The sequence below is a fragment of the Saccostrea cucullata genome, unplaced genomic scaffold, assembly GCF_032062105.1.
Source record: "Saccostrea cucullata isolate Sc308-1 unplaced genomic scaffold, CSIRO_AGI_Scuc_v1 ctg14458, whole genome shotgun sequence".
NCBI classification, from domain to species: Eukaryota; Metazoa; Mollusca; class Bivalvia; order Ostreida; family Ostreidae; genus Saccostrea; species Saccostrea cuccullata.
The window spans coordinates 4,191-16,301 of record NW_026919783.1 but is presented as its reverse complement, the minus strand read 5'-3'; the positions used below and the strand labels follow the sequence as shown (position 1 = coordinate 16,301).

General features: G+C 35.4%; 1 protein-coding gene across 1 annotated transcript; it reads left to right on the top strand.

Moving 5' to 3' along the window:
* Positions 1 to 1,271: 1,271 nt before the first annotated feature.
* On the top strand, positions 1,272 to 6,432 carry LOC134238043 (hemicentin-1-like; the record flags this gene model as incomplete). The annotated part of the gene is made up of 8 exons (XM_062720180.1): positions 1,272 to 1,347; positions 1,735 to 1,767; positions 3,286 to 3,345; positions 3,558 to 3,728; positions 3,883 to 4,053; positions 5,574 to 5,750; positions 5,992 to 6,165; positions 6,259 to 6,432. Coding segments are annotated over exons 1-8 (973 nt in total), but the record flags the coding sequence as incomplete, so codon positions are not given.
* Between the last annotated feature and the right edge of the window lie 5,679 nt (positions 6,433 to 12,111).

Below are 12,111 nucleotides of genomic sequence, written 5' to 3'. Positions count from 1 at the left end.
GATAGTTCGTTGCTTTAGCTCTATGGTTAAATGTGCTGCAGGAAGAAGTAGGGATGGTAATCCAGTGGAAGGGCTCCAACCAATCCAGATATGATTGCACCTGCTGCTCTTTGTTCTTTTTGAAGGAATAAGCCTTTATGATAAGTCCAACTGCGTGTCTTGTCTGTCTCAGTAATCCCAAATGATACTGCATAGTTCATGACTCGTGTGAAACTGACCTTGTATACTCGGGGGACTTCCTTATATACCCTTTAGGGCTGAATGTAAAACCGACACCATTGCAGACAAGCCATCACTCCCAATAAGACGTAACCAAATAACTATACAATACTTTTCTGAAATGAAGTTTGACGATGGATTTGCCACTTTTAATAAAAGGCATGGGGTGTCCTAGAGGAGTCATTATGTAAATCTCAGTGGTTCTTGATAAGAAGTTTTTTAATGACCCAACCCTATTCTTTTGTTTTCTTGATTATCTCCCCTTGTAAGAGAATTTGGACCTTCATTTAAACAAACTTCCCTTTACCCAAATATGCTGTGTTCCAAGTTTGGTTAAAATTGGCCCAGTGGTTCTTGAGTAGAAGTTAAAAATGCCAAAAGTTTACTGATAGACGATGGACATCGGATGATCAGAAAAGCTCACATGAATTTTCAGCTCAGGTGAGCTAAAACGTATCAAAAAGTAATTTAGATGAAAAATAAGCTATAAGGATATGTCTTAAGAGGTTTTCATGTACACATTTTTGCAAATGTCGATCAATCTGTGCCAGAATCTTTTTTAAGGCCATTCCAAGTTTTTTTCTATGATTAGCGTCCGCGTGCGCCTTGGCTTTTGACACCCCATATAAGAAAAAACAAACGACATCAGGAGTCCTTGAATTTCTAAATTTAGTCGAATTTTTTTATTTTGTAAATTTCTCCAAATAATTCTGTACAGTAAGTTATTTTGGGTGTATTTTAAGCATTAAATCCCTTGTTTTTGCTTAAGAATAGATATTTTTTCTATTAAAGCAGTTTAGTTAGATTAATCAATTGAAGGGCATCATTTTTAACTTTGACTTTTAAGCTTGTGTTTTATGTTTTGGTTTGTGTGGTTTTTGCGAATAGGTAGGTAGGTTTTTGAAAGATGGGTGGACGCTAAACAGAGAAAAAACTTGGAATGGCCGAAATCTGTTATCATCGGATCATGCATTATTACATGTAGCGATATTCATAATTTATTAGAAATCAATGTTAATGCATGTTGATAAGATAAGGCAATATGCACAACGGTATGTAGACACAAATAAGACGATTGGGTCAGTGACTCAAATTGTGACATTTTCTTGTAGAACATGCACTTAGAAGGTCAGTATTTATCTTCTAATTTGGTACTGAAAATTTCCATTTAAGGGCGATATATATGTCGATCATGTTTTTTTATTCAGTTTTCTGGGGAGGGTAGGGAAGTGGTATTAAATCAGATCTTAGATATATTTCTTCCTCAGAGATAATCACATTATAAGAGTCAAAAGAACCTCTGCTTTATTTAAATCAATAGTTTATACTTCTTGTGAGTAGTTTGACTATCATAAGTTTAACATTCTTTTTATCAGCTATTTGCTGTTATCTTCTAGTAAATTGAAATTTTATGACCAGTTTGATTTCGACAAGGTAGTACAGGCAGTTTTTCATGTTTTTTGGTTTAACGAGTTGACGCAGTAAATAAATTATTATTTCGTTCTGGTTTTACAGCAAGAAGATTTCTTCCATGTTTGACAATTTTAGGTAAGTCCTTTTATTCAAAGAAGCATTCTCAATGACGAGTTGTCCAGACAGACTTGTCTTTTCAATGAAAAAAAAAAAAAACGCAAAAAAACAAAAAAAACAAAAAAAAAAAAACGAAGGAAATACAGACAGACTTGATCTTTATCATTGCAAAAACCAAAAAAAAAAAAAAAAAAACCGTAAAGGCTGAAAAAGGTTATTCCGTCAAAATTCATTGAAGCGAAAAGAAATGTAAACTTTATTTGTGTAACTTATTAAGAAACATCATTTTACTAGAAATCAGCTTGTTTAGAAAAAATATGGAAAACAAAGCAGGATAGACTTACAGGCAGTCAAAGAGGAAAGCATGTTTTTTTTTGTACTGACTCGTTTCGATGTGACTTCGTTATCATGCTGTTATATAAGTGGGTTTTTGAGCTTTTCAAACTTTAAACGGGGCTTGTATCAACTTGCTTGCCTCATTCCCAATGGTTAAAATTACGGGGTATAAAAGAAAATTCCCAAGAGAATCGAAACAAACAAATATGATCGAAAAATGTCCAAACTCAGTAATGTATATATATTAAAAATGTTGTTCTTAATAAAAATCTAAAAAGGCATTCTCCAAAAACTGATTGACTGAATGTAATATATGTCAAAGAAATACCTTGCAAACGAAAAAAAAACGTCTAATTAGAAACATGTTAAATATATTTTTCTCAATTTCAACCAAATGTCGCTATTTTCCCAAATGGAAAGGCACATGCCCTTGTTTTTAAGACCTTAAAAACCCCTTGAATTATATGATGATAACGTCAGGCAACCAAAAGTTGGTATTTGCAATTAGCGCAAACACAGATGTGAGGTTTATACACCTGGATTCGTTAGCAAATTGTCAGTCAATTTTGAGCACCCAATAACGGATTTAATTTTCTTTCTTTGTGAGGAGAAGATAAATGAAAGAAAAAGTGAGCATGCTCACATACCCCACGCTCCCCAAACTCAAAGTGCCAAAAATCCTGAAAAAAATAAAGGAATCAAAATTTTCCTGATGCACATCTACAAATTAGATCAAATTCTGTGCACCGGTTTATTAGGAGTTGCGCTGACAAACTTCATCTCAATATTCAAGGTGTGGCCAAAAATCTAAGTTTAATAGTGCCGATATTCCCGGAAAAAATGATGAATCTGAATTTCCTAGTAATATGCACATCTACACATTGTGTCCTAAATATCTGCAAAGTTTGACCAAATACTGTGCAGCGGTTTATGAGGAGTTGCGCTGACAAAAAATAGGACTGACGGACTGACTGACTGACTGACGGACGGGTCAAATATTATACCTCCCGTAACTTCTTGCGTGGGGTATATATAATAAGTGCAAATAATTTCAGTTCATTGTAATTTTAATCGTTATATTTCACTGAAATTGAATAGCCAAAACTTCTTTTAAGATTGAATTCCCCTCTCCTAGATTCAGCGGCAATGTCATACTACTACATTTATAAAAACATTTGAATTTTTTTTTATGTATTACAGTTACCAACTGTTTTGGTGAAATAAACCTACAGCAGACAACATCGTCTTCTTTACAGCAAGGTAAACATTATATACTAGTTGTATAAATTAAATACACATTTTTAAATTGAACTCCTCAAACTATCTTAACTAAGTGATTAACTTTTCAATGCAATATCTTAACAATAACATTTTCACGATACTCCTTTGCTAGCGTTCTTTGACTCAGAACTTATCAAATGCAGTGTCTTCATTCGCTTCTTATGTCACGTGTCTGTCTCTTTTATTTTAAGCCGTAGATGGGTACTGGGGAGACTGGAGTAAATGGGGGAACTGTAGTACATCTTGTGGAATGGCAGGTTACAGAGAGCGGACCCGTCTTTGTGATAACCCTGTTCCTACAAATGGAGGAAATCCTTGTTCTGGGCCAGACGTTGAAATGAGATCTTGTTTTAAACCTTGTGGTGAATTTTAATCACTCTTTTTACCTTATTGCTTTTCATGCTATTGAAATGTCACCTTATGTGTTGTAGGGTAATAAAAAAAAACATGAAGGCAAAATCAATTCTCAAATTTTTTGACGATTAAAATGCATTCCTTCAATTTAAAAATATATAGCTGTTCATGGAAATTGGGGTTCCTGGAGTGGATGGAAACTTTGCAGCGTTACTTGTGGTAATGGAAGCGAGGCATATCACAGATCATGTGACAATCCCGCGCCAAATCACGGAGGGAGACACTGTGTAGGACAATCTACGAAATTAGTGCCTTGCAGAGGGCCACCTTGTGGTTTGTATGTTTCTCAACGTCTCCTTAAGAATTTTTCCTATAGTAACTATCTAGAAATGTCCAAAAGGGATAAAATACCCCCCGCCCCCCGCTGGGTTTTTCAGAGGTGCCAAATCATGAATATTTTATGGAACTAAGAGAAGAGAGAAATGCTACAACATTTTAGTGCAAATTTAATTGCTCGTTATATGTTTTATGAATGAAACGAAGGTGCAACCTAATACAAGAAATGAAGACTAAAGATACAGACCAGGCACAAATTATGAACTTTTTCTGTCAGTGATCTTGAATTTGCAGTAATGACCTTGGTTCAATGTCATGACACAACCTTAGGTCCTAAGGAATCTTTTTGTAAAATGGAAACTCACCACATTTATCCATAAAACAGATATGGACCGGACACGAATTATGATTTTTTTCTGTCTGTGTCCCTGAACTTGCACAAATGACCTAAGGTCAAGTCATGACACACCCTCAGGTCAAAAGCAATCTTTGTGTAAATGAGGAACCCTCCAAGAAAGATATGGACCAGGCACAAAGTATGAACTTTTTTCTCTCAGTGACTTTGAACTTGCATAGATGACCTTGCGTCAAGGTCATGACATATCGTTAGGACATGAGAAATCTTTGTGTGAAATAGGAACTTACCAAGTTTATCCATAAGAAAGATATGATCCGGACATGAATTATGAATTTTTTTATTTCAGTGACGTTGAACTTAAATGACATTGGCTCGATGTCCTAACACACCCTCAGGTCATAAGCCATATTTGTGTGAAGAAGCAAATTCAAGTTAAAGATTCAAGTTCAAGAAAGACATGTGCCAAACATGAATCATGAAATTTTTCTATTAGTGACCTTGAACTTGCACAGGTGACCTTGCGTCAAGGTCATGACACACCCTTAGGTCATGAGGAATCTTTGTGTGAAATACGGACTTACCAAGTTGAATCGATACCGCGGTGAACCGTTTCACTCGTAATCTTTTATGGTTCAAATGTTATGGCAAAAGTTCAAAAAAGCTAATTAGGATATAGGTCACTGTCAAGGTCACAAGGTCATTGATCTTGGTGTCATTTGTAGAGCTTTATTAGTGGAGCATACATACCAACTATGAAGTCTCATTTTCTCATAGTTCAAAAGTTATGGCGAAGGTTAAATTTGACAACAGACAGAGAGACAAACAGGCAGGACAAAAACAATATACGCCTTGGATCTATTGATTCGGGCGCTTAATAATTTCATTGACATTTTTCATACTTATTGTTAGGGTCATTATTTACACACTGAATTGACGACGGATTTTCCCGTTATTTCCCGATCAGGACAAGGAGCACACAACGGGTGTGACCGGTCAGCAAAAGATGTTCACTCCTTCATAGCATCTCATCCTACCTCTGATTGTTTAGAGGTCCGTGTTTGCTCCGCTCCTGTTTTGTGGACTGTGGAAGTTGAATATTGTTCATTATCTTCATATTTCATTCAGCTTTAAGAAATCATATTTGTTTGTAAATTTATAGCAATTGATGGAAGTTGGGGGGACTGGTCTAGTTGGACTTCTTGTTCTGTGACTTGTGGAGACGGCGAGGAACATCGTCAGCGCCAATGTAACAACCCTCCCCCACTAAACGGAGGCCGGGCATGTACGGGTCATAGAAAGGGTACAAGACATTGTCATCAACCACAGTGTATTACAGGTATGTATCAGAATACATGGAATTTCCATAATTATTTGATGTACATACTAAACACAGCAAAAGTGACCAAGGATTCCCGGTAGAAAAACCCTCCTGAAAAACGTCGATTTATGTGAAAATGCTGTGAATAGTGAAAGGTTTGAAGCTTACAAAGACAACAACTAATGAGTTTATGTTTATTCAGAATTTCATTAGAACGTTTTTACAACTTTGTATTTTAAAGAGATTTATTTTCGTCTAGCGATTGACGGAGGTTGGGGAGCTTGGTCTAAATTGGGGCATTGTTCTGTTAAGTGCGGTGGTGGAGTAAAGCGTCGGCATCGCAACTGCGACAATCCCTTCCCTCAACACGGTGGTAAGGACTGCTCGGGAAATCAAACAGAGACACAGACATGTCACAATCAACAGTGTCCACGTACGTTCATGCCTTCCAGAATTTCATCAGAACGTATTTCTGGTTTGTTGACAGCTTTATAGTTTTAAGAGAGTTCTTTTCTTCTTTGTTTAGCAACTGACGGAAGTTGGGGAGCCTGGTCCCTATGGGGCCATTGTTCTGTTAAGTGCGATGGTGGAGTAAAAAATAGGCATCGAATCTGCGACAATCCCTCCCCACAACACGGTGGCAAGGACTGCTCGGGAAATCAAACAGAGACACAGACATGTCACAATCAACAGTGTCCACGTACGTTCACGTAAAGAATGACTAAGTGAAGTAGGACACATATTGAATTTGAAAACATGCATGGGGACGCCTTTGACAGTGTACGGTCAAATGATAAGCATTCGTTTTTATTTAGCTCAACATGGACATTGGAGTGACTGGTCAGTGTTCAGTAACGTGTAGTGGAGGAACCCAACATAGGAAGCGCAGTTGTAATGGCGGTCTTCCGTGTCAAGGCGATCACAGGGAAACCCGGCACTGCAGTGAAGGTCATTGTCACCATTGTGAGTATCAAACCCTTCTCGAAGTCTGAGTTACTGTAAAACCACATATTTTCCTTGGGTGAGTAGAAAATTTTGCATCGTTCATGGGAATTTAAATTCGTGGATGAAGAATTTTTGACGTATGTAACACTTTATATTTCGTAGTGGACATGAATTCGTGTGTCTCTTCATACCTCGAAAACAACGAAAAATGAACCCCCACGAAAATTTGTAATATCACAGTAATTACTGTAAACGTATTACCTTTGGCTATGTATTCTCTTTATTGCCTTTCGTGGAAAGCGCCTTCAGATAAATCAAGTACATCGCTAAAGAACATGTTCATTCATATTAAGCATAATTAGAAAGCGCTTCATAAGTCTACGCTTACACGTTGTTGCTTAAAAAAAAAAAAATTCCGCTAAATATCATACACGCAAAGTATACGAGGGGTGATAAAAAAGTTCGCGAACTAATTGAATTACTTCTAACAAAGAAATGATATAGGGTTTCAGTAATGAATATTTTTTCAAAATTTCCGCTAATGCGCATATCATTTGCTAATGTGCGGATCACGTATATAGGCGGTACTTTCTTTGGCGTTTTGTCACAAAGCTATTTTTTTCCTCTTATTAGTTATTTTTTACAACAGAAACAGTGCATTTGTCCTTGATGTTATTTGCTTTTAATAATACCCTTATGCAGAATGAGCATGGTGACACAACAAGATAGGTCTTTTGATGTCGTTTAATTCATGTGGATAAGTGTTAATTAATCATATCTGATATGTTTAAAGTCTAAAGTAAACGATATTTTAGGGATTTCATAATTATATTATTGTTAAGATATTTACCTATTTTTCAAACTGTAACTTGGCAATCTTTTATATCAGATTACTAAACAAAGGACACGTCTCTTTCCCAGTTTGCTTTCAATGGGCAACAGAACAAACATCATTTTTGAACATCTCCCTTCCTTCGTTTAAACAATCAGTCCAATTAATGACAAAACTTCTGGCATGTCTTTTGTCTTCATAAACCATGTACAAATTATTATAAACTTCTGCAAAGGAATTTAGATACACGTTTAACTTTACAGCCGTTTTTTTACGACTTCAACCATTTTTTGTCACATATTTCTTTTCATTTTCACATTGTGACGTCTAAAACGTTCAGCTTTGATAGAACATGTGTAATTCTCTATGTGTGCCAAATTTCATTCTGATTTGAATTGTGGTTTTGTAAATATAAAGATAGTTCGCGAACTTCGCGATCACTCCTCGGAATGCATTTACAATATTTCCTCTTGTTTCATGGCTTTGATGGTATTTACTTCTATTCTTTGGTTGAAGGTCACAACCAGATAGGTCATGATGCCTGTGTACCAGTGATAATTACCGGACGTTGCAGAGATGTTGTTGGATATACCCAGTGTGCAAAGTTGTGTGGGCATTTTTGTGTGAACAAATTCAAATTCAGTTATTATGTCAAAATTAAATGATTTAAAACAGTATACATATAAGAACGATTTTCCTGCGAAACAAAATGATTTAATGATTTGAAATATATGAATTGAAATGAGAAATTCTTTCCACACATTTTTACTATAAAAGTCGTTGTAATGACAAAACAATTAAGCAATATCTGCAATTAAGAATTGAGTCTTTTCATGAATATTGATGAAGGAAGTGCGTAAACAGTATGTAGACACACATGTCCACGGGAAATCTAGACAAAGAGGAACTTTGCATTTTGACAGAGTAGATGGTTTATACTGATTAATTAAAAGATAAGTATCATTAGGAGTAAGACGCTTGCCATCCACATCAAAAGTGTGTTGTATCTCAAACGGTCTATCTTGTTCGCTCTACTGTTAAGATACTTTTTGTTATCAACCTTTAAGATTTTTTGTCACTGATAAAATGGTCCGTCTGCAGAAGTTGAGACGCCGCAAATGAGATAACACAAGTACCTTACCTAGTCCGAGAGGCGTCCTCTCTCTTCCACGGCTTCTCAATAACTGAACACTGGACATTTGAATGAGCCCGCTTATATACTTTCCAAAGATCTGCTGAGTCAGATCTTGATCTTCGGAACGTTTCAAACATTGACTGAACATAGGAGATAATATTTGATTGTAAAAACTATTTTAAACCCTGATTATATAGTTATTAACGTGACCAACGAAATTTTACTACACTTGTTTAGACTAAAAGACATAGATGGAGATTTGAAGTTAACATTTATATTAATAACCTGTGTAATATCACAACATATGCTGCTTTAGGATTTCGTAACGTAAATTTAATTCGAAAAGAAATATTTCATTTGGAAATTATTGAAACGACGAATTTCTGGAAGCGCTTGAATGACACATTTTTTTCACTTTATAAAGTAACTTTAAAGATAGAGATAGTCGATACGATATATCCTGGTGAGCTTGAAATAAAAAGAATCCACAGAGTCTGACACATCTGTTTCATACTTGGATATTTTATTTGAAAAAGACGTTAATGGTAATCCAAAAACCAAACTGAATGATAAACGTATTGACTTTTCTTTCGTCAACTTCCCTTATTTATGCAGCAATATACCTTCATCACGTGCATACGGAGTGTATATATCTCAGTTGATTCGACACGCAAGAGCATACTTTGCGTATAAACAATTTCTAAAACGATTAAATGATAGACAAGCAAGTTGATAAAACAAGAATATCAACAGTCTCGTTTAAAGTCATCATTTCGTAAATTCTGTGGTCGATACAATGACCTCGTCAGCAAATACAATTTATCATTGAGACAAATGCTGACTGACGTTTTTCATAATAATTGTTAGTCCATTATCTATACACTGAATTGACGACGGATTTTCCCGATTATGACAAGGAGCACACGGCGGGTGTGACCGATCAGCAAGGGATGCTCACTCCTCCTTGGCAACTGATCCCACCTCTGATGTTTCGGAGGCGCAGGTTTGCTCTGCTTCTATTTTGTATTGATTTATGAACTTTGATATTGAATACTGTTCTTTATCTCCATATCCTTCATCCATAATTTTAAAGAAACTGGGAATTTTAGCTCAGTCATACATTTTTGGATAATGGGCACTATCAACTGCTAAAATTTCCTAGACAAGCAAATATTAGTAGGTCATCAGACGTTATGACTGAGGTGCTTAAACACATAATAGGTATTTTCTATTGTATTCAATATATCGGCAAAATTAATCCAATGGTCATGTGTTGCGATCCTTAAGACAATGGAGACTTGTCCATGTTGATTTTCTCATAAAATGGTCACAGTTGAATAAAATCTTCTAAAACGTTAATGAAAATTAGATAAATGAAATGTTATGTTTAATAAAACGTTTTATTTACAATCTTTTTTTTACTTTGTTTTTGACAAGCAATAAAATTGCAGTTGTTATTGATGTATGTTGTATTAAGAACGGGGTCGACTGGATCGGGTTTGGCTTGATTGGGATCGAATACCCAATTAATTTTTCGGAAACACGAGGTCGTGGTCAATTTAGAGAGATTTATTTCACATAAAGCTTTATTTGCTACACATGTGACACAACTTAAGGTGCGTAATCAGGTTTGAACAGTTTGATTGATTGTGCAGTTGAGATCTATCCATGTTAATTTTCTCATAAAATGGTCACAGTTGCATAAAATGTTAATTAGATTTAGATAAATACAACTTCTATTTAAAACTCTCTGATGTCAATCAAATGTTTTCTTCCAAATTTCGTGACTAGTACATGTAAGATCATTCCTCTCTACAAATCCTTTTAAAAATTGCTTCCTACGTTAAACTTGTCATTCATTGTATTAAAACCGCCAGATCTACTCTAATACATGTAGTAATAAGAATTCTCTCGTTATTTTCATCAACTTTCTGAATCAGTGCGCTGGACTTCTGTAAGTCAATGATGCTGGTTTCCAGCTTCCCCATTCCGTCTAAACCGTGCCTATATGAGAAACTGTTCCCTGCGACTCTTGTCAGAGGACGCATCAGCTAGTAAGACATAAAGTAACCTCATTCAGACTTACAGTTTGATTCCACTTTGAAATAAAACGTCCAGCTACGTAATTTACGTCCCATTGCCAAGGCTTGTGCCTTCTAGTATAAGGTCTAGTCGTAAAGAGGATGATCTTCTAAAATGTTAAGTATAAAAATTAATTCGGGGAAACTGGTTATACATCCATCAATAATGTATATGGAGATAACGAGCAATATTTGATCTCTAAAAGTCCAGTAAACAATACAAAATGGGAGCAGAGCAAACACAGAAACACAACAGGTTTCAGTTCCAGTCCAGAAACACTTGATATTTTGGCTTTCGAAATTAATGTGATTTTTAGCTCTATTGGTAAGAGACAAGAAGAGCTTATGCGATAGTAATATGTGAACGAGTGGATTCAGGTTTTAAATTAATTAATACCAGAAAGGTAGCAGTGTACACGGAAACCAACAGAGAGAAAAGCAATTTATTCATATATATGACTGCACCTAATCATAAAATACCAATAATAGAACAATTGAGTGAACAAATAGTGGTGTCATTCAAGATATGAATAAGAAATACCACAGGGATCCACCGTAATGGCACATGTACTATGATGCATATGATCTATAGTTCATTAATTTTGTATATAAACAGACTTCACTTACATATCCTTAAGATCAGTATAACTTAATATATACATATGCTACTTCAACTTACTGTAAAGTTAGATAAAACATAGTACAGCCATTAAGTGTCTTGATTTCTAACAAAATATTAATGTGTAAATAATAAAAATCCACAATTGCATACATCTCTTATTGACAAGTTACAATGACTATGTTGTCACGGCTTCAAGTAATCACAAGTAAAATTGATGCAAAGCATCAAATCGGCCGCAAACAAAGAAGATGGGCGAATAAGGCGGGCAGAATGCCTATAGTGCGACAGATAAGAAGTGAAAATTTTTGTCCCCATTGAATCCAAATTTTGCTTGATATTTCATCTAATATTAAAGTATACTTTATGTAAAATCTCAACAATTTACAAAAATCTCACAAAGACTGAAAATATTTGCCCATGAAAAAGCTTATACACACTAAAAAGAACAAAAACGATCATTTTTTCATACTTAAATAAAAATTTTCAATATGGGTGGGTCTTCTCTCCATTTTTTGGAAAGATGATCCTACAAGTGTGCAATAAAATTCACATTTTTTGGTTTTCAAAAACATGGAGAGAAGACCCACCATACCTTTAAAGTACACTTTTATGACACAACATTAGCATCTTTCCGAGAAATACTTGAAGTCCATTTAGTCGCGGGTCATATCACAAACATGATTTAAATGCCTCAAATCACTGTGAGCGGTGTAGCATAGTGGTTAACGCGTTAGTCTCAAAGCAGTATGCTGTTGATACGTCAG